General features: G+C 41.9%; 2 protein-coding genes across 2 annotated transcripts in view; one reads left to right on the forward strand and one right to left on the reverse strand.

Annotated features, from left to right (window-relative positions):
- Window positions 1-785: 785 nt before the first annotated feature.
- Window positions 786-19484, forward strand: LOC114040227 (cholesterol side-chain cleavage enzyme, mitochondrial). Its single transcript, XM_027858262.1, has 9 exons — window positions 786-1084; window positions 5141-5296; window positions 8025-8224; window positions 11061-11264; window positions 12623-12783; window positions 15162-15328; window positions 15587-15665; window positions 17497-17685; window positions 19189-19484. Exons 1-9 carry the CDS (start codon window positions 786-788, stop codon window positions 19309-19311), a joined length of 1578 nt encoding a protein of 525 aa, XP_027714063.1. The 3' UTR covers window positions 19312-19484.
- A 70-nt stretch (window positions 19485-19554) lies between these two features.
- The window catches only part of CCDC33 (coiled-coil domain containing 33), a 183342-nt gene continuing 180375 nt past the window's right edge, over window positions 19555-22521 (reverse strand). The window contains exon 21 of the mRNA XM_027858275.1: window positions 19555-21370. Coding sequence (XP_027714076.1) covers window positions 21326-21370 — 45 coding nt within the window. The 3' untranslated portion in view covers window positions 19555-21325. The remainder of the gene's footprint in view (window positions 21371-22521) is intronic.

A 22521-nucleotide genomic window follows, 5' to 3' on the forward strand; every position in this document is an offset into this window, starting at 1 on the left:
TATCCTATCTTTCCACATATTTTTCTAGATCACTTTTTTGGAGCCGTCCTTTGACTCTTTCACTCCCTACCCTCATAAGAACACAACTGAGGGCAAAGACTTGTATTTATGTCTCCAGAGCTTAGCACTGGCCAGCAAATAGTAAATGCTTAATAAATATCTGCTCCATCCATCCATCCATCTATCCATCCATCCATCCATCCATTCATCCATCCATCTGTTTGTCTACCTACCTACTAACCTATCTGTTGATCTATTCCATTTCTCTCTATCTCTCTGTCTTCCTTTCTCTCTGTCACCTTCTCTATCTGTCTGTCTGTCTTTATCTCTGTGTCTGTCTCTGTCTCTCTCTTCCTCTCTCATATTCCACTTCTCTGTATATTCTCCTACTAGTATAAAAGCTCATTGAGGGCTGGTGCTATGTCACTTTTTTATATTATCACAGTGTGTTACACATGGTAGGCACTTAATATATGTTTCTTTAATCAAATTTCCTTGTTCTCTGGGTTTAGCCCCTTTTTTGAGTGATTGGCTGATTGAGATCCAGTCCTCCTGGATGACTAATAGCTTGAAACTTCCTTATCTGGAAGGAATCCAGAGGAGTGGGGAGAGAGAGAGAGAGAGAGAGAGAGAGAGAGAGAGAGAGAGAGAGAGAGAGAGAGAGAGATTGAAATCAGTGGCTGTGACAAGCTACATAGCCTTGAGCTTGTGTTATTATAAACAGCGAGTTGGGTGACCCAGGAATAGTCCTGTTCCTGGCAGCAGCAGCAGCAGCAACCCCTGGGATGATGTTAGCAAGGGGAGTCTCATGTCAGTCAGCTCTGGCCAAGAGCCGTCATTGCCTCCTTGGCTCATCAAGAGAAGATGTTCGGACATTTGATGTCCGGAGAGTGCAGTTGCCTGTCAGAGGTGGTGAGCTGAGTGCCTTACCTCTTCGGGTGCAGGGGCCCCGGCCCTACAATGAGATACCCTTAAAGGGAAACAATGGTTGGATGAATTTGCTCCACTTCTGGATGGAGAATGGGATGCGCAACATGCATGTCCGAACCGTACAGAGATTCCAAGAATTAGGCCCGATTTACCGGTAAGTTAGATCCCTCCAGAAAGGTAGAGGCAAGATCATGTTCACAGGGACAGCAACCTAGGGTGCCTAGGGATAATTTTCTTGTGACTTTTTATAAACAAGTTACTTTTCATCATTATATCACATTGGAGTTTGTTTTGTGATTAAGTCAAATTGCATATGTTAGTGTTGTTAAGAGGGGCTGATTAGGGGAGTTCTTTAATTTCCCTGATGACTTTAGAGTGGGGTACTTAATCTTCTTAGACCCTTGGGACAATCAGGTGAAGCCTATGGACCCTATCTTAGAACAAGAATGTTTTAAAATAATTGAAGGAAATGTCAAATTTCAGTCAGAGATTAGTGAAAATAAAGGGGACTTTTTTGTGGTATATGATTTTACTAGAAAATTACTATGCTATAAGAAATAACAAGTAGTATGATTTCAGAAAACCTGGAAAGATGTACATGAACTGATAAAAAGTGAAGTGAGTAGAACCAGGAGAACATTGTACACAGTAACAGCCATACTGTATGATGAAGAATTATACATGATTTGGCAATTCTTAGTAATGCAATAATTCAAGACAAGCACAAAGGATTCATGATGAAAGATGAAACATGCTATCTCCTTATGGAGAAAGAACTGACATTATATGAATATAAACTGAAGTATGCTAATTTTTTCTTTCTTCTTCTTTTTTTTTACCTTCCTCCCCCCTTCCTTCCTTCTTTACTTCCTTCTTCTTCTTCTTCTTCTTTTTTTTTTTTGGTTAAAGTCTTCATGTACAAAATACTAATATGGAAACATTTTATATTATTGCACATATATGACCTATATCAGATAGCTTACCATTTCATGGAGGGGGGAAAAGAAAGAAGGAGGTATGTAATTTAATACTCAAAACTTTACAAAAATAAACAATGAATGTTTAAAAAAAAGAGGTTACATATATCATCTACCCATATAGAAAGATAAACAATTTAACATTATTATATCCCTTATTATTTCTCTTTCATGTTTACCTTTTATAAAAAATTAATTTATTTTTTTATTAATTTATTTATTTTTAGTTTTCAACATTCACTTCCACAAGATTTTGATTTCCAAATTTTCTCCCCATCTCATCTCTCCCCCACCCCAAGATGGCATGCATTCTGAATACCCCTTTCCCTAATCTGCCCTCCCTTTTATCTCTCCTCCCCTTCTCTTATCCCCTTCCCCTTCTATTTTCCTATAGGACAGGGAGATAGCTTGTTAGCTTGTCGTTGTTGCTGTTGTCCAGTTGTGTGCAACTCTTCAAGACCCATTTGGGGCTTTCTTGCCAGAGACACTAGAGGGGTTTGCCATTTCCTTCTCCAGCTCGTTTTACAGATGAGGAAACTGAGGCAAACAGGGTTAAATGACTTGCTCAGGGTCACACATCTAGTAAGTGTCTGAGACTAGATTTGAACTCACAAAGATGAGTCTTCCTGATTCCAAGCCCAGTGCTTTGTGCACAATGGTACCACCTAGCTGACCCCCCAAATGTCTAAACTGGTGATCAGATATATAGGCAGCTCATGGGGAAAATGAAGCTTGAGCTTGGGGAGTGGGGAGATGGAAGGGGAGAGGAGAACATGCTTTCCTTTTGACTGACCTTGTATCTGCTTTGCAGAATGTTTTGATCTTACAGAGATGGCGGAGAGAAAGGGAGAGAGAGAGAGAGAGGGAGAGGGAGAGAGAGGGAAAGAAGAGAAGACAGAGAGAGAAACAGAGAGAGAGAGAGAGATGAGAGACAAAGAAGAGAGGACAGAGAGAGGGAAAAAGACAGAGAGAGAAAGGGGGATGGGGCAAGGAGAAGGAGGGAGAGAATTAGAGAAGATGGAGACAGGGAGAACATTCTAGGCAATGATAACTTAGGGCTGGGAAGAAGTCTTACTCTTTTTCTCTTTCCTTTCCTTTTCTTTTCTTCCTTTTCAACACCCTTGCCCTTTCCTCCTCCAATGCCTGTCTGCCTCTGACTTCCACTCCCTCTTCCTCCTCCCCTCCCTCCTGTTTTGACACTGATAACAAAAGCCTTTGAAGATTTTAAACCACCAAATAAATGAGCTATATTATTAATATTCAGAAATGAAGGAGTCATTCCAGGGGTCAGAAGTGTGGGTTTTTCATCTTGGCCTTGAAGGTCACTTTGTTGGGGATCAAAAAGTTAAGAGCAAAAAATGCTCAGGTTGTGGACGAAACAGGATTATTGGGGAACTACAGGGTTTGTTGTAAATAAGGGAGAAAACTGTATCAGCCTGAGAGTCCTACTGAAGGCCTCCCTCCTCCTTAAAGCCTAGGGGACAGGGCATCACGCTTCCTGAAAATCCTGGATTGAAAGACAGGAGGTCCCTGAGGGGGTGGAGTGGCGGGGTAGCAGAAAATATTGACTAATTCTCTTCACACAATCTATGGTTCAAACTGGCTTTTGTGATGTTCCTCATATAAGTAATTTCATTTCTCTCTTTGTGCCTCTGCACTGGTTGTACCTCACATCTGGAGCACTTTCCCTCCTTACCTCCACCTTTTAGAATCCCGAGTTCCCCTCGATCCTCTGCTCAAGTATCCCCTTGGACATAAGGTTTTTCCTGATCCCTTGAGCTGCTAGTATTTCCCTACCTCTCATCACCTTGTGTGTGGCTATATTATATATTATTATGTATATAATTTTATAGATGATATATTGTACATATCCCTCCATATATTATATATATGCTTCCATATGTTATATATGACATATTATGCATATACTTACATATATGATATTATGCATATACTTACATGTATGATATATAATGTATTCTATATTATGTATATTTCTACATATCATCTAGATGTTCTATATTATGTATATATTACACACCATATATATTTCTATACATGATATACAATATATATTATGCATATACTTCTATATATTCTATATTATGTATGTACTTCCATATATCATATATTCCAAACTATTTACTTCTATGTATTCTATATTATGCATATATGTCTACATATTATATATAAAGTATATATCATATTATGTATATACTTCTATATATTATGAATATATACATTATATATAAGATATTATAGAAATTATATATGTATACATTTTATATTTATATATACTATATATTTATATATGTATTATGTATGTATACATAATATATAATATATTATATTATATGTATTCTATATATGATATATAACATATTATGCATATACTTCTATACATTCTATATTATGCACATATGTCTATATATTAGATATAAAGTATATATTATATTAAGTATATACTTCTATATATTATGTATGCATTATATATCATATATAATACATATAATAGATATGCATATATATCTATATATTCTATATTATGTATATACATCTATATATTACATGTAAAGTAAATATTCCACATTATGTATATACTTCTATATATTCTATATGTTATATATAATTTACATACTTCTATATATGATATGTTATGTATATACTTCCATAGGCGGCTAGGTGGCATAGTGGATAGAGTGTCAGGGCTGGAGTCAGTTTCTTGTGAATAGCCTTGTGACATGGAAATTTAACATTGTAGGCATTCAGTGACTGCAAGCACCATATCCAGGTAACATTATTTCCATTGTGAGGTAGTTAAATCGTACCTATCTCTTGAAAGCCCCTACAGATGCTCTCTAAAAGTGGGAATTTCAGGTCCTGAGACTGTTACTTTCTTCACCCTTCTCTTAAAATTGGACTTCAGTTTCAGTCACTGAGTAAGCAGGGGAGGGTGAGGTTATTTGCGTTGGCGGTCTGTCTAGCATGACTGTAGTTGTGGAGTAAGTGTGAGGCTTGGGGCTGAGCCAGGCCAGAGGGCATTGTTCAATGCCTCTGCTCTAGGTGTGAGAGATCAGTTGCGTAAATTGATGTAGTTGCTGGGAATTGGGAAACTTAGTCCTAGAGACAGATTCGATGCCTAGATCCAAGCATCTAACTCTACCTACCCCAGGCTTTAGGAGCAGATCTCTAGGGTTTGGCCTCTGACCTCTTGATTTCATTCATCTTTCCAGGGAGAAACTTGGCAATGTGGAATCTGTCTTTATTATCAATCCTGATGATGCTGCTCGCCTCTTTGGGGCAGAGGGACCCTACCCAGAAAGATTTAGCATCCCACCATGGGTGGCTTATCACACCATCATGAAAAAACCTATTGGAGTCCTGTTCAAGTAAGTCTCTCCCCTTTCTCTTGGAAATGTATTCTTCCTCTCCTCATATCACAAGGGATAGAATCAAAGGATGTCTGAAGAGCTGTGGGGAGAGGCCCCTTGTAGAATCAAGAGAAGCTGAGTAATAAGAAGACCTAGGCTCTGGTCTTAGCTCTTCTCCACATGAACTGTGTGATCTGGGGCATCCCTTCCCTTGACTCTGTCTTGGTGTTGTGAATCTATCTAATGGGAAGAACAGTCCCTGCTCTATGATGCCTCAAAATGTTGTGAGGATCAGAAAAACTCAAAAATGAAGTGTTATAGCAAGGTTAATGAGTAAGGCATTTGGCCATGAGGATGGTGTGCATGAAATCTAGGTGATGTAAAAAAAATGAATAACATCTAATTTTTAAAAATCCTTTTCTTGTTAAGGTTCAAGTTAGTCAGTCAAAAGGTCACCTGCTACGTGCCAAGCATTGTGCTTAATGCTAGGGATACAAGAAAGGCAACTCCCCAAACACCGCCCCCCCTGAAAAAAAAAATCCAGACCCTTCCCTTAAGGAGCTCACAGTCAAATGGAGGAGATGACATGATATACAAACAACATACAGACAGGACAAATTGGAGGCAACTTCAGAGGGAAGGAAGGCACCAAGATTAAGAACGCTTGGGAGAGGTTCCTCACAGGAGGTGGGGCTTTTGCTGAGACTTGAAAGCCAGAGAAGCCAGGAGGCAGCCAATGAAAATTTCTGGCATTGGGAGATGGAGTTACTTGCTTGAGGTACATCAAAGAAGCCAGCGTCACTGGATTACAGAGTATGACCAGGGGAATAAGGAATAACAACACTAGAAAGCCAGGAAGAGGTCAGGTTATGAAGGGCTTTAAAAGTCAAACAGATGATTTCACATTGGATCCTGCGGGTAATAGAGAGCCACTGGAGATTATTGAATAGGGAGGCTTTATGGTCAGACCAAAGATCAATTGGACAGCTGAGTGGGGGATGGATGGATGGATGGATGGATGGATGGATGGATGGAGTGGGGAGAGGGTTGTAGCAGGCACACCAGTCTGCAGCAGGGTGGTGGCAGTGTCAGAGAAAAGAGGACACACATGAAAGATGTCACAATGCTAGATATGGGGAGTGAGAAAGAGGACTCAGGAATGCCACCTAGGTTGTGAATCTGGGGACTGGAGGATGGTGGTGCCCTTGAAAGTTAAGGGAACTTGGGAGGAAGGAAAGGTTTTGGGGGGGAGATAATGAGTTGAATTTTGAACATGTTGAGTCATCTAAGGTGCCACCTCCTTCAATGATCCCCTACCCAAAAGTGATCTCTTACTCCTCAAAACCCCTACAGCCCTTTGGCCAGGCAACTTCTTTGCTCATGTCAAATTATTCTTTGTATCATATTTATTTTTGTTCATGTCAACTCCTCTATTACACTCTGGAGATCCTGCTCCAGATTTCTACTTGGGATAAATCAGGTCTCCCAGAGCAAGGACATTGCTCCTGAAGGGTTCTAGAGGTACCCCAAAGATTCTTCTCTAATCCTATTAGCCTAAGTGTCCATTCCAGCAAGGACTGTCTTTTGCCTCTTTTTATATCCCTGGTGCTAAGCACAATATCTGACATACAATAGGTCCTTAATAAACGTTTACTGATTGACATATCAATCACGAGTTATTAGCATCCCAATATCATTTGAGCAATTATTATCAATTAGCTTCTTACAAAGCAATAGTTTCTGAGAAGAGTTACAAAACATTTTTCTCAAAACTCTTATACCATTTTGATCCTTGGGGAGGGTGGGCTTAACTTTAAAGCAGTTACTACATTGGTTTCTCCCCAAGTTCCCTTTGAAATGTGGTTCCCTCTCAGATACTCTCCATCTACTTCTTTGCTGGGTTGAGTAGGTCACTTGGGACTTGGTTGCTTCTTACAAAATCTGGTATGGCTTGGACTCTAGCTACTGGACCTCTGGCAGCTTGCCCTCCCAACTTAGTGAAGGTCAAAGCCAAAACTCCTCCTCCTCTGCTCAAGAGCAGGAAAAGATGAAGGCAAAGGGAGCAAAGAATAGTGGCCTAAGGGAGGAGGGCCTAAGGTTTTTCTCCCCATTCAGAGGCTTATAGCATCTCCTCCTCCTATTGAAGCCAGGGAGGAGACAGGACCATCATCATCTAGTCAGGGCCTTTTGCATACATTTGCATTTCTGGATCAATAGCCAATCAGAGGGCTCCTCTTCTTCACGTAGCTTGGAAGCCACACCTGCACGTCTCCCAGAGTCCATGTGGCTACATCATAAAAACTCAGTTGCAGCATCTTGTTCTCAGTAGGATTTTCATGGGTGTTGAATTGTGGTTCTATTACCTTTAAGTTGTAGAGGCTTAGCCTCAGTGAAGTTAGATGAGGGTTTGTTGTTTCCCTCTCTCCTTTTACCTCCTCTTCTCCTCTCCCTGTTTTCTTCTCTTTCATCTTTCAGTCACAAGGTGTGGGTGAGTGAGGAAGGGGACAGGAGGGCTGAAAAGAGGGAGAGATACGGACGATGGTGATAAGGGTTAGCCTGCAAGGGAATCCGGTGGGAAGCCCTTCTCCAAGGGCCCTTGCACAGAAAAGGGGAGCCGGGACCTCTCTGAGCCTCTGGATTCTCTGACTTGGGATGGACCGAGTTGTAACACCATGGTTCGCTTCATTGCCTCCAGCCTCTTCTCCCAAGAACACTGGATTTCCTCATCTTTTTTTTTCCTTCTCAGGTCCTCTGAAAGCTGGAAGAAGGACCGGGTTTTCCTGAACCAGTTTGTGTTGGCTGTGGACTCAATGAACAATTTTGAGCGCCTTCTCACTCCAGTTTCAGAGGACTTTGTAAAGAAGATTTACAAGGGGATTGAGAGGAGCAAACAAGGAAAGTTCACGGTGGACCTCAGTCAGGACCTGTTTCGATTTGCTTTTGAGTGTAAGTAATGTCTGACTGAGGGAGGGTCTTAGCAATGAAGGAATTAATCAATCCACATTTTTTAGGCACCTACTATGTGCCAGGCACTGTGCCAAGCACTGAGGATACCAAACCAGGCAAAAAGATAATCTTTACCCTCAAGGAGGTTATATTTTAATGGGGGAAACAACATGCAAATAAATGGGTATGCAAACAAGTTACACACAGGATAAATAGCTCATAAATTAACCAAGGGAAGCCACTTAGAATTAAGGGAAAGTTTCCTGTAGAAGATGGGATTTTTGTCAGGATTTAAAGGAAGCCAGGAGGCAGAGATGGGGAGAAAGAGTGTTCCAGGCACGGGGGACAGCCAGAGAGAATGCCCAGAGGCTGGAAATGGAATGTCTTGCTCAAGGAACAGCCAGGAGACCAGTGTCACTGGATTAAAGAGTATGGGTTGGGGAGTAAGGTGTAAGATGACTGGAAAGGTAGGAGGGGGCTAGGTTATGAAGAGCTTTGAATGTCACACAGAACATTTTTGTATTTGCTCTTAGAGGCAATAGGGAGCCCCTAGAGTTTATGGAGGGTGGGGTTGACATAGTCAGGCTGAATGGAGTGGAGAGAAACTCGAGTAAGACAGACCCTCCTCACCCCTCCTCCAATAGGTTATTGCAATAATCCAGGCATGAGGTGATGCAGGGCTGCTGCACCAGGGTGGTGGCAGTGTCTGAGGAGAGAAAGGGGTGTTTTTGAGAGATGTAGTAACTGTGAGGTCAATAGGCCTTGACAACAGATTGGATATGTCGGATGAGAGAGGGGGAAGAATTCAGAATGACTCCTAAATTGCAAGCCTGAGGAACCGGAAGAATGGTATTGCCCTCTACAAGAAGACCGGAGTTCAAATTTGCCCTCAGTCACTTACTAGCTGTGTGACCCTGGACAAGGCACTTAACCTCTTTCTGCCTTGGTTTCCCCATTTGTAAAATGGGGATAAGAACAGCACCCCTATGCTAAAGTTGTTGTGAGGTTCCAATGATCTTGGGTATAGAGGGTAAGGATGAGTGCACAGTGGTGGTAGTGTTTAGAATAGAAATAGCAGAGACATAGGATTTATATATTCAAGTACTGTGAGATTTAAATTTTGTTAAACTTTAATGCACTATATAAATGCCAGCTATTTAAAAATGGGATTTTGCAATGGAGTCCATGGACTTCACCAGATGGCCAAATATAAAATATAGAAAATATAAATAAAAAATATAAGATATAAAAAAGATGAAGAACCCTTGATTTAGAACATAAGAAAATTATTCACTATTACATGGGCAATGCTAGGGCACAAACTCTAATGAGATCAGCAGATTTCATGTATGTAGCATAATCACCAAGGCCACCCCTCTCTTAGCACAAATGTGTTCACTTGCCTCCTTAAATCCCAAGCCTGATTCCTGGACAGAGGAAGCAGGCAACCCAGTGAGGGTCTGGAGTTAGCTCTGAGCTCAGATACTTACTAGCTGTGTAACCTGGGCAAGTCATTTAACCTCTGTTTGCCTCAGTTTTCTTAACTGTAAAATGGGGATAATAATAGCACCTACCTCCCAGGTTGATTGTGAGGATTAAATGAGATAATATTTGTAAAGCACTTAGCACAGTGCCTGTCATGCAGTAGGTGCTTAATAATTAATTGTTTTCCATCTTTCCATCAGTGTCATCTCGAGGTCATAGTTTAGTGACTTTTCTTGCATAATTCCAAATTGTTGCCCCGAATCTTTGAGCCAGTTTGCCAATCCACCAACAGTGTATTAGTGTTCCTTAATCCTCTCATTTTTGCCCACGAGGGACCCCAGGCCCAGAGAGAAGATTATGATTTAGTGAGGTAGTAAGCAGTACAGGAAGAAGTAAAGCCCAGGATCTCTTGTCTTTGAGTCCAGCCTACCATTAATCATATGATTTTGTGTGTACCCAGAAAGAGACCAATGAGATGTCCCTGCCTGATTGTGTTTGTACCCCATTATTCAAATTAAGCACCCAGCCTTCCCTTCCATTAGCAAGGGGGTAAACTAGGGAAGGGCCACTAGGGGGCACCATAGTGCATAGAGCACAGGGCCTGGAGTCAGAAAAATTCATCTTCCTGAGTTCAAACCTAGCCTCAGACACTTACTAGCTGGGCCATCTTGGGCAAGTCACCTGTTTGCCTCAGTTTCCTCATGTGTAAAATGAGCTGGAGAAGGAAATGGCAAACTGCTCCAGCATCTTTGCCAAGAAAACCCTAAATGGGGACACAAAGTCTGAAATGACTGAACAACAAAACTAGGGAAGGGTTAGTTGATTGATTATGGTTTAATTAACTAAGGTTAATAAAATATTAGCTAATTATGCCATTAATCATGGCAGTAATTCCGTTAGGTGGTTTTGCTTAACTATTTTTGAGACATGTATTTGGGGGTTTGAGAAGTATCTTTTGTGTCAATTCCAGTTAATAAAATCAAGTTTTTAAAAGGCTGATTCTTTTTACTGGCTCTGGGGCCCTTTCTCCAGGCATGCCGTAGATACCTAGCCCCCATTTTTGCTCTAGATACCTCATTTCCCTATATTTAGGATATCAATATTACAAAATAGATTTCCTAAAATTTACTTTGTGAAGGAGAAGTCCTCCACAGACTGCCTTCTCTCCCCTAGTCCCTCGTACTGCATCCTGATTGATTTAACAAAGAAAAGCATGTTTAACACAGGGTGTTAATGACCTTGAGGGGGAAGGCAGAATTCCAGCAGGAGGTCAAGGGAATTCCAATGATCTGAGGTTCTCAGCAAGGCCCACAAGTCTGGCATATTATTGCAATGATCTCTGGTCTCACAGCTATTTGCAACCTTCTCTTTGGGGAGCGTCTGGGAGTCCTAGAAGATTTTGTGGACCCTGAAGCCCAGAAGTTCATCGATGCTGTGTCTACAATGTTCCACACTAGCGTTCCGATGCTGAACATCCCTCCAGAACTTTTCCGTATGGTCAGAGCCAAGACCTGGAGGGATCACGTGGCCTCGTGGGACCTGATTTTTGATCGAGGTGAGCGTTCTGAATATCCTTCTGGGGTAACTGGCGGTGCTGGAGCTAGGGCAGGCTGAGGTCAGACCCCAAGGTAGATGGTGACAGCAGAAGGCAGGCAGAGCATGGAGGAGGGCCTGTAGCAGCTTTCTGCCTCCCAGAGGAGATGGGCAGAGACAGGGGAGAACCCAAGGAAAGAACAAATGTGTCACTTGGTCAATGTCTCAACTCTGCTGCTGTTCCTTTTACCTCAACTATTTCCCCTTGAAGAGGCTCTGGTATTCAATAATCTATCAATTATGAAAGAGATAGTACTCCCTAGGTCTCAACGCGTGTGCTAAAGTGATTGTTTAAGGACCTCTAAGTATTTGACAGAAGGTGGGAGCAAGTGGCATGCGTGGAGGCCCCACTCTGTAGAAGCCTGTATAAAGAGTGGAAAGGGCATATCTAAGATCATCACAGAAAAGTGTGTACGTATGCGTGTGCATGTGTGTATTATACTGTGCACATATATGTGTACATGTGTATTGTAAATATGTGCACAGATGTATACATGTTTATAGGGTGCATCACATGCGTATTGTGTAAGTGCATGCATGCTTACATGTATAGACATGTAGATATGCATTGCATCATGTGCATGTGTATATGTATATGCCTGTATATTATAGCTGTGTGGATGTATAGGTGCATGTTGGTATTGTGCATGTGTGTACATGCGTATGTGTATACACATGTGCACAGTGAATGTGCAAAATGTGTTATATTGCACAATATGAATATGCCTGCAGTGCACACATGCAATACAGTACATGTGTGTGTGCAAGGTTTGTACCTATGTGAACATGTGTGTACACCTGCATGCGTATGTGCATGTATGTGCAAGTGTGTGTACATGTATGTGTTGTGTGAAAAGGATAGTATTTGGTTACACACATATGATTTCTATGCACTTGTTGCAGAAGGCAAGGGCCCCCTGAATTCTAAAATCTCTACCTGGATTTAAGAAGTCAGGTACTGTCAATGAATAATAACCCACTCCTACAGGTGTCAACTTCATTAGAAACACCAAAACTGTGTCTGGCAAGATGATAATGATGCATTTATAGAACTCTTTATCCTTCCTTGAGCTGCCCCAAAGACACTGATGTAAATAAGAAAGGTAGAGAGAGGCCAAGGTCATCAAATGGTCAGTAGCCTTAACACAACCAGAACCCACAGTTTCCTGACTTCTAATGATGAGTTCTTTCCACTCCAGGTTTCCCCCAACTCTATTCCCCCCAAACTTCCTCAACCTTCTTTGTGTCCCTTCCCCAACCCCAGTGTCTTCCATTCAGAGAGACTCCATAATGTCCCCTTTCTTTCTCCCTGTGTCTCAGCTGAAGGTTATGTACGGAACTTCTTCCAGGACCAGAAAATGGGACCAAAAGTCACTGAGTGTTATCCGGGCATTCTCTACTCTCTCTTGCACAAGAATGCCATGAATTTTGAAGATATCAAAGCCAATGTTATAGAAATGATGGCCGCAGGGGTGGACACGGTGAGGATGAGGGGGGAAGGGAATATGCATTTATTCAATGTCTACTGTGCGCTAGGCACTGTGCAAAGCACCTTACAAATATTGTGGATAAAGGTCAAAGTGAGTTAGGTCCATTTTCAAGATGAGCATAGTAGGGTGTTGATCTCAGCAGCTGATACCGCAGTAGACTGAAGACAGCCAAAATTATGCCATGCCACTGACATTTTCTTCATATGCAAGTATTTGAACAAGTTACCTCGCTGAGCCTCATTTTTGATGTTTGGACACAGAGGAACAAGGATCCCAGACCTCCCTGTCTCATTGGATTATTGTATTAAGTGAGACAATGTAAGTAGAACTTGGAAAGTGGTTTACAAACCAGAGATTTTTGTAAAATGTTACCATATGGGGGCACTTGTAAGGTCGAATTCTCCCCACGAGTTCTTGGAACTCCCACATTAGAGGTTCAATCCTTGTGACTCAGTGTTGATTTTCTGAGATTCTCTTTTAGAAATGGAACCCAATTAAGCCTTCCTACCTCTGTATAGCTAAGGTTATCAGCCTTTCCTTCTTGACTGGAGGGTATAATACTGGGTGAGGACACTCACCCATTTGGGAGGTAGAGAGGTCAGAAAGGAGGTGGGCCTCTAGAAACAAATTTGACCAAGCTCACAATTTTATGGAAGAATAGTTGGCCCTTCCCAAGAGAACATCTCTTCAATTGAATGTCAAAATCAGATATTCGAAGGAATGCAAGCGACCTCTTTCTTTTTGCCCTTTTGTGAGAAGTTGGGAGTGGGCAGCTATACTGGTAGAATATGAGTTAAGGCCCTAGAACTCTCATCATTGCTTATGAGAGTAAAAGGTTCCTGTCTCTGTGATTTGCTCTGTTTACACGACCATAGCAGAAGAAAATGATTTCCTCAGACCCAGGGAATCAGGCAGGTCTGAAATTCAAGATGGTGAGGCAGGGGAAATCTCAGGTACCACATTAGGATTTTGGGGGCTGTGGCTTTAGGGAACTCCTTAAATCTCATGTGGCAAATGCAATCTACTGTTCCTGTATGGAGAAACAACCTAAGAGGTGGGTACTTGGAATCACATGGCATAAGAATGTATTCTATTCCAAAGGAGCCTCTGATACAATCATTCGTCTGACTCAGAAAAGAGTCTTCTTAGGACATCCTGACATAAATAGTAGAGCCTGAGACCTCTCAGTGAGAGAGTGGGCATATTGATTCAATTCTTTCTTTCCCTCGGAAGTTGGAATATCCTTTGGCTAGAGTCCTGAACAGGACTTGTAACCAGACAGACACTTTGTGGGGCAAGTTGGAGTTGGTGTCCAAAGGCCATGTCACTGATATATGTCAAAGCTGAATGTCATAAACACTGGTTAATATGAAGATTATCTGACTAATATCAACATCTAAATGAAAAAATGAGGACAGATCAGTGGGTTAATTGTAAATTAATTGTAAATCTGTGAAAGTTTACAAAGGATTGCCAGTTTTGCAGTAGAAATTAAAAAAAAAAACTTGACATGGAAATCCTGATTTACATGAAAGATAAATTAGGTGGTCATATGCTAGTCATTTAAGGATTTTTAATTGTATGAAAACATTTCCTTGAAAGGACCAAAGAGTTCCTTTAAAGGATGCCTTGGCACATTTGAGATATTTTCTTTATAGTAATTTTTCAGGAGCTTTACTACATAAAACAAGATGTGCTTATGTAGGTCTTAGAGATTGTTTGAGGAAAGAGATCTGTGAAAACTTAAACGTTACCAGAACCTTGTTTTTCTTGTTTGTGCAAAGGTGCTGATATCAAGTCCTCCCTTCCTCATAGGATTATTGAGGACTATTAGAACCACCATTGGATGGCTCCATTAAATTTTAACAATGCTTAATAATCCACTTGCTATGAGAATGCTGTAGTGCCAGAGTCAGCGCTCAAAGTGTGTCTCACTAAATGAAGGCCATTGGAGAGCCCCAAAGTCCTCTTTTATTGGCATGGCGATACATGATGTATTTTGCTTAGGCTGACTGTGACATGAAATTGTTGTCCCTTAAGGGTGTGTGTTTAAGGGAACAGCTAGGTGGCACAGTGGATAGAGCACTGACCCTGGAGTCAGAAGGACCTGAGTATAAATCCAGTCTCAGACACTTGACACTTACTAGCTGTGACACCCTGGGCAAATCACTTAACCCCATTGCCTAGTTAAAAAAAAAGATTATGTGTGTGTTGGGGATGAAGGTGTGAAAAATTTCCATATTATTCCATACCATACACATGGTAATCATAGAGAGCTGATTACGGGAGCCTAGAAGGCTTAGTTTTTTGGAGCAACTGGGGTTGAGGGACTCAGTTTTCTTCATCCAACTCTCAACTGTCTACTTCAGACATCAATAACTCTGCAGTGGTGCCTGTATGAAATGGCTCGGAACCTAAAGGTACAAGACATGCTTCGGGCTGAAGTCCTGGCTGCCCAGCGAGATGCCCAGGGGGATATGAAGAAGATGCTCAAATCTGTGCCACTTCTCAAAGCTGCCATCAAAGAAACCCTGAGGCAAGTTTATTCCCATCCTGGGGAATTCCTGCTGCATTTCCTTTTCCCCATCCCTCCCCGCACTTCCAGCGAGAAAGAGGGGGAAGGAAATAAATGACAAAGCAGCAGCAAATGTGGAGGGAGCTGGAAATGGGAAGAAATAGGAAGTGGGAAGGAGGAAACAGGAGGAGGCGGGATAGTCTCTGGGTTGAATTTTGTTCTTGAGTTCATGATCATTTTCAGGACTTGTGTGTGTATTCGGTATCTCTTCTCTTTCAGGTTACATCCCATCGCAGTTACCATACAAAGGTACATTCCATCGGATTTAGTTCTCCAGGATTACATGATTCCTGCCAAAGTAAGCCCTCAGACTAATTTGCAGGCATTCCTACTCAGAAGGAATCCAGAGAGCCCAAACCATTGTCTTTTCGTCTCTAGTCCAGAATGGGCATTGGGAAAATGACAGTCAGGGAAATAGAATGGTGACTTGGTTGGGGGGTGGTCAATTGCCCTTTTCCTGGGAGGAGACGAGATCTTAGAGGGATTTTGGGTTTTTTTCTTGTCAGAGGTGGGCAGAACCCAGCCCCATGTAGCCTGCAGATTTCAGAGTTGTCTCCGTCCTGAGCATCCCTTACTTAAGCCTCCTTCCTGAGCCATTATGCCAGGTGCTTGTCACTTCTGAATGAGCCTATTCACCTATAGTTAACTGCTTACAACTCTTTTTGTCTCCTTCATATCTAAATGCCTGTATTAAATGTTTGCACGACCCCGTCTGTGCTACATGAGGCAATTTAGCTGATGAGGTCCTTGCCCTAGAAATACCAAGGGAGACGCATTCACATAGAAGGGATAGAGACAGGCAATTAGAAATATTCAACCCATATTATATGTAATTCATTCTGAGATTGAATGTGACTTTATTAGGGCTTTTAGCACATAAAATATGTCTATATTTGGTGCTACAGAGCCAGGCTCAGAAAATAGACTTTCATGTACTAAAGGCTGTAGTGTAGATGATGAAGTAGATAGAGAACTGGACTTGAAGTCAGGAAGACCTGAGTTCAAATCCCGTCTTAGACATTTACTGGCTGTGTGATTTTAGGCAAGTCACTTAAACACTCTCAGTTTCAGTTTCCTCATCTGTAAAAGGGGGATAATAATAGCATCTACCTCATAGGGTTATTGTGAGGATCACATGAGATAACATATGTAAAAGGCTTTGTAAACCTAGAAGTATAATTATTATTATCAAGATGATGATGATTATAGAAAATCATTAAGCTAGAAAATCTATTAGCCTTGAGAACAGAGAGCTAAACAGAAATGCAACACATGAATTGCCTAATAGATTTTAAAAAGACTTTAGTTGGCCTTTAATGTTGACACCTACATCATCACATACGCCAGTGTGTAATTCATTCATTTCACATTCAAGCAACATTAGGTACTGCTATGTATAGTGTATTGGACTGTGACCTAGAAGAAGGTAAATAAACCACAGCAAATACAATACATGCATTGTCTGCTCTAATGGATGTTAGTTGGTCTTTAATATTGGCATATACGTCATCACATAGGCCAGTGTGTAATTCATTCATTTCACATTCAACCAGCATTAGGTACTGCTATGTATAATGTATTGGACTGAGACCTAGAGGAAGGTAAATAAACCATCGTTTCTACAGTCAAATATCTTCTATGCAAAGAAATCCATTGTGATTTGGATTGAAGCTCTGGGAGTTAGGTGGGTGTTTAATGAGGAATTTGACATTTTGACTTTCTATTTGGGGGTTAATAAGACTGTCCCTTTGGCCATAGTAAGGAGCAGGGTTCCTCCTGGGATGGAAATATCAGCAATCATTATTTACATTAAAATACTGCTTTATACTTTTCAAAATTCTTTTACAGCCATTGTCTTGTTTGATCCTGGGGTATGGGGATTGGTCTTATCCCCATTTGAGAAGATGAGGAAACTGAGGTCCAGAGGTGTGATGTCATTTGTCCAAGGTTCTATGGCCAGCACCTAATAGATCTCAGTGTCTCCTGCCTCCTTGATTAGGGTTCCTGAGCTAAGCTTCAGAATGCCCCCATGTGATATTTCTGGGATTGTGGGGATACCATAGAACAGGCTGTCCTGGGTGCTCTGCACAGCCCTGATTCTAGTCTACTCTCTCTCTGTCTTCCTCCAGACACTGGTCCAAGTGGCCATCTTTGCCATGGGAAAGGATCCTGATGTCTTCTCTAATCCAGAAAAGTTTGACCCCACCAGATGGCTCCATAAAGACACCCACTTCCGGGCTCTGAGCTTTGGCTTTGGTCTTCGGCAGTGCCTTGGGCGGAGGATTGCCGAGTTGGAGATGACTATCTTTCTGATTCATGTGAGTCTAATACTTTTTTGGAGAGAAGAGAGGGACTCTTATTAAAGATGCCCAAAGTTCCTTTCCACTCTGGGACCCACTCATGATTCCTTCTAATTCCCACAGGGAATAAGCTTTGTGCATTGGACACATAGGTCTAATTTGTGTTCCAATGTTGGTAGATTGGAAGAGGTTCTTATCCACAAAGAAGGCTCCCTCTCTGTACCCAAGAGAGATGACTTTGAGACTGGGTTGGAGACAGGGAGTAGAAAGTAGATGGATGTCAGCATCAGTGACCCAAGTGATCCCTGGGGCATTTGGGCTCCAATTCCCTTGTTCCACCAGCATATCTTTCCTCCTAGGCTGGCTCCACCTGCTTCTCTGGGTCTCAGGTCATAGATAATTGTGGCTAGGAACCTAAGCTGAGACTTGTTGGGGCTGCAGTAGTCTCTGTCTGATAGTGGCATGAAAACCACCTCTGGATATGAAGGTGTTGGTTAGGGGGAAGGTAAGGTTTAGGTATGTCTGGCAGGTGTCTATGTTCTCAGAATCACTGGAGATAGACCTTTGGCCCAGGGAGATGGAGAAGGGAAAGATGGCAGGAAGATGAGAACATTTTCTCCTATACTTGGGCACCAGTATACCTAAATAAATTATCTGCTTCTGAGGCAGAGGCAGCTCCAAGATCATCATTGCAGCGCCCTAATATTTAGAACTTGAAGGAGTTGTAGGGATGGTGTAGTCTGCAGTGTGAAATAGGTTGGGAGGATGACCTGCAACACTCTTGAATGTGGTGAGGACCAGATTAAAATTTAACTGGGGATTATCTAACAAAACAAATAAAAATAAAAGAGAATATAAATAATATTAATATGTGGTTTTCAAAGTCAACATGCAGCCTACAAGGATCCTTAGGTATTATTTAGTGGCTCCCATTTCTATTTGAGTTTGACACCACTGGTTTAGTCCAATTTCCTAATTTTATATCAGAGGAATAACCCCTTCCTGCCCCCATCCCCCCACCTCCATCTTTCCATCTCCATTCCCCCACCCCCCAGGAAACTACTGGCAGGCCTTGCAAGATCTTTGGGTCTCTTGCATCTCTGTTCTCATTGCCCATGAACAAGGCAAGAAGTAGCATTGTAAACTCTTCCAAGCTCATATATATACATATATATGTATGTATGTATGTATGTATGTATGTATGTATGTATGTATGTACATATGGGATCCCCAGCCATCCTTCTTCCACTTTCCATGACCCTCAAGCTGTATCAATTCCCACAGAATGTGTTGTTTTCCCCATGGGGACTCACATTACAGAAACTATTCAGGAGAGACCAAAGAACTGCATAATGGTGGTATTTGAGGCATCAATGGAAGACATAGTTTGAGCCAAGGACCTTCCTCGAGGCTCTCAAATCACTCCCAGGCAATCTCCTTTTTTTTGACTTATTCATGAAGCCATCCCTGCTCTGGAGTCTCCCACCTTTTCCATTTAGCCTAGTTTTTTCTTCTCCGCAGATTCTAGAGAACTTCAGGATTGAAGTCCACAAGATTTCAGATGTGGGAACCACCTTTAATCTCATCCTGATGCCTGACAAGCCCATCTTGTTCACCTTCCGGCCCTTAAAGCCCCAGCTGTAACACAGAGAGACAGACCTCCTGCGTATTTGTTATACAGAGAGGCTGAGGATAACAGGAAGGTAGATACAGGTAGAGACGTAACAAACCCAAGTATATAATGTAATGATTTGACTCCGGGCCAAGAAAATTATTTGCCTCTTTATCCAGGGCTGGAATTTTTAGCCTGGAGTCTGAACTTTAAAAAAAACACACAGACATATATGTATTTGGAGAACTATATTTCAATATAATTAATTTCCTTTTGTAATCCTGTGCATTTTATACAATTAAAATCATAATTCTGATAAGGAGTTCACAGGCTTCATGAAACTGCCAAAGGGGTTCCATGACACAAAAAATTAAGGATTCCTGTGGCCTATGGATTTGTCCACTCCTATGCCATAGTTTGCCCTGGAGAAATGTCCTTCAATCCACTAAAGAAGGTGGGTAGAAGCCATCTTTGTTACTTGCTTAAATTGGGATTTCACTATAAGATTCCCCCCTGCCCCCGCATTTGATTGGAAGGAAAACAATAAATACTTGTACACTTGAATTTCTCAAAATGTCCATTTTTAAAAAACATTAGTAAACTACAAAGGATAGCCACATCATTCCTATTACCCTCAACACAGGTTTCTTTCATGAACATTTAAGAAGTGAAGAAATTTTTGCTAGTCCTATGTTCTGTTGGCTCTAATCTTGACCCGGTCCAAGCAGAAACAGAGTCCTGCCGAGTGTGGGAAAAGATCATTTTTCATATGAATATGAGGCAACACGTGTAATGGAAAGATCTGGTTTTGGAGCCCAAAGATCTGGGTTTGAATCTTGGCTCTGCTATGGGCAAATTTCTTAACCTCTCTTAAGTCACAGTTTCTTTCTAAGAGGATCAATGATGAAGCATGCTGTCCACCTCCCGAAAGAGAGATGAAGATTCAGGATGCAGAATAAGACATAGTTTTGGACATGGCCAATATGGGAATGTTGTTTTGATTGATTATATACATTCATTACAGGGGTTTTGTTTTTCTTTTTCTTAATAGCGGATGAGTGGGTTGGGAAGAAGATAAATGCTTGTTCATTGAAAAAAATTAAATAAAAAAGCCCCAAAGCTTTATAACCTTGGGAATGGGGTCCCTAGTCTCATCTGACTCTGCCCTAGAGTCTTCTTGGAGACTGGGATGTAGATGGATATAGATGAACCTGGATGGTGCCTACGGCCAGATTAGGATGGTAGTCCAGTTGGTTTGGTTTCTTCTATCTTGGGAAATTGCCAGGGCTGAAGAAGGTATGTTTGGGCATTGGGTCTCCCTAGTAGTTCTCAGATCAAACCAGGTGGGCGGTCACCTATCTCGGCTTTGTATAAAGTTGATTCTATCACATTACATAAAGGAATTCTCGGGAAGAGAGTGGGAATCAGCTCGTTCGGGTCCTACTTCTGACTGCCACTAATTCAGGGTGTGACTGTGGGCAAATCACCAGTTCATTCTGAACCTCCCATTTCTTCCTCTGTCAAATGAGGGCTTTTGGATGAGATGACCTCTGTGACCCCTTCCAGCTCCAGTGCCCTAGGATTGCTTGCTCCTTCCCACAGTCACCATCCCTTCTCCCTGTTTCCAAAATGCCATCTTGCTTCTTTGGCAGATGAGCAGTCCTCTTGACATTGAAGTTCCAAGATCCATACCCCATAACTTTAGAATATAGTCTTCCTTCTCTCTCCTACCTCTTTAACCAGTCAACCAGCTCTCTGCCCCGTAGAGATTCTGGGCTGGGGTTCTAGGAGGGAGGCCTAGGGAGAAAGTGACTGTGGGTGGGAGAGGGGGAAAATCTAGGACTGGGGATATTCCAGGGCTGGTCGGGCTTCATCGATAGACCGTAGACACTCACCAAGCTTTATGCATTTAATAAGGTTGCTAGGGATCTGATTCCAGGAGAATAATGCAAAGGGAGTCCTGTTTCTGTGGTCCTGTTGGGGAGGTTTCACTTCGATCTTCGTTGAACTTTACGGGTCAGGTTCTGGATGGAGCGATAACGGATCCTATTTTTGCGGTTTTTTGAAAGTCGTATGGTCCGAAGGACTCCTCTGTACATAAGGCAAAGTAAAGGGGACCTCATACAGATCATGAAGGTTCCAGAAATAGCTCCTTTCTGTCAGCTTCTAACTACCCCCCTGCAAAGACTTATCGCAGCCCACCGAGCCAGGACGGGGCACTGAGGAGCACTTGGGGCAGCGGGAAGGAAACCTATGCCTCCCACGAGGGAGTCTATGTGTTCTTCTGTGCTCTTAGGACTGCCCATCCATCCACCTCTCCCACCTCTGGCATCATCTGTCCACATCTACTGGGACCAGCCATAGGCTTTGTGACCTCCTACTCTGCACTGTGGGGTCAGTGAACATCAGAAACAGCGGCAAAATGGAGAGAACACTGGGCTTGGAGTCAGGACACCTGGGTCTGGAACCTGGCTTGGCTACTTACTTGTTTTGTGACGCTGGGTCAGTCACTTCTGATCTCTGGAGTTCTGGTTCCTCGTCTGTAAAATGAGGAGGTTGGACTGGATGACCTCTATGGTCTTTATTGGTTCAAAATCCTATGAGTCATCGAATCTGGTAGTGGTGAGGGGCAGAGATCTCAGGCTCACCTGGCCCAGGGGCCTGCCTTTGGGGCTAGTAATAGGCCCCTTGAGAGTGTGTCTACATGTGGACACACACACATATATACTATTGGTATCCATTCCTTTATTGTGGCAAAAACATAGAATGATTAATAAATAGTTGGATTGTATCTATCTATACACACACATATACACACATATTTACATATATACATGTATATGTAATATCTATCAATCAAACAAGTCTTTGTTGAGACCCTACCATGTGCCAGGCACTGTACTAGATGCTGGGGATACAGATACAATGGATTAAGCAATCCCTACTTGCAAAGAGGTTATATTCTAATGAGGCTACCTCTCTTTCTTTCTCTCTCTCTGTCTCTTTCCATCTTTCTTTCTACCTATTCTTTCATTTTATTTATTTCCTTTTTCTGTTTTCTTTCTCTGTCTTTCTTGCCCTTTCTTTCTCTTCCTTCCTCTATCTCTTCCTTTTTTCTTCCTTCCTCCCCCTCTTTCTTTCTTTCTTTCTCTCTTTCCTTTCTTTCTTTCTTTCTCTCTTTCTTTCTTTTTCTCTTTTCTTTCTTTCTTTCTTTCTTTCTTTCTTTCTTTCTTTCTTTCTTT

This window comes from Vombatus ursinus, unplaced genomic scaffold, assembly GCF_900497805.2.
Source record: "Vombatus ursinus unplaced genomic scaffold, bare-nosed wombat genome assembly UNPS02012811.1, whole genome shotgun sequence".
Classification (NCBI taxonomy): Eukaryota; Metazoa; Chordata; class Mammalia; order Diprotodontia; family Vombatidae; genus Vombatus; species Vombatus ursinus.

What these genes read in the sequence shown, in the direction of transcription:
- LOC114040227 (XM_027858262.1), top strand. Translation starts at nt 786, where the DNA reads ATGATGTTAGCAAGGGGAGTCTCATGTCAGTCAGCTCTGGCCAAGAGC. An exon ending in GTTTCGATTTGCTTTTGAGT is followed by an intron (nt 8,225 to 11,060) that starts GTAAGTAATGTC and finishes CTGGTCTCACAG; the next exon opens with CTATTTGCAACCTTCTCTTT. An exon ending in ATTACATGATTCCTGCCAAA is followed by an intron (nt 15,666 to 17,496) that starts GTAAGCCCTCAG and finishes GTCTTCCTCCAG; the next exon opens with ACACTGGTCCAAGTGGCCAT.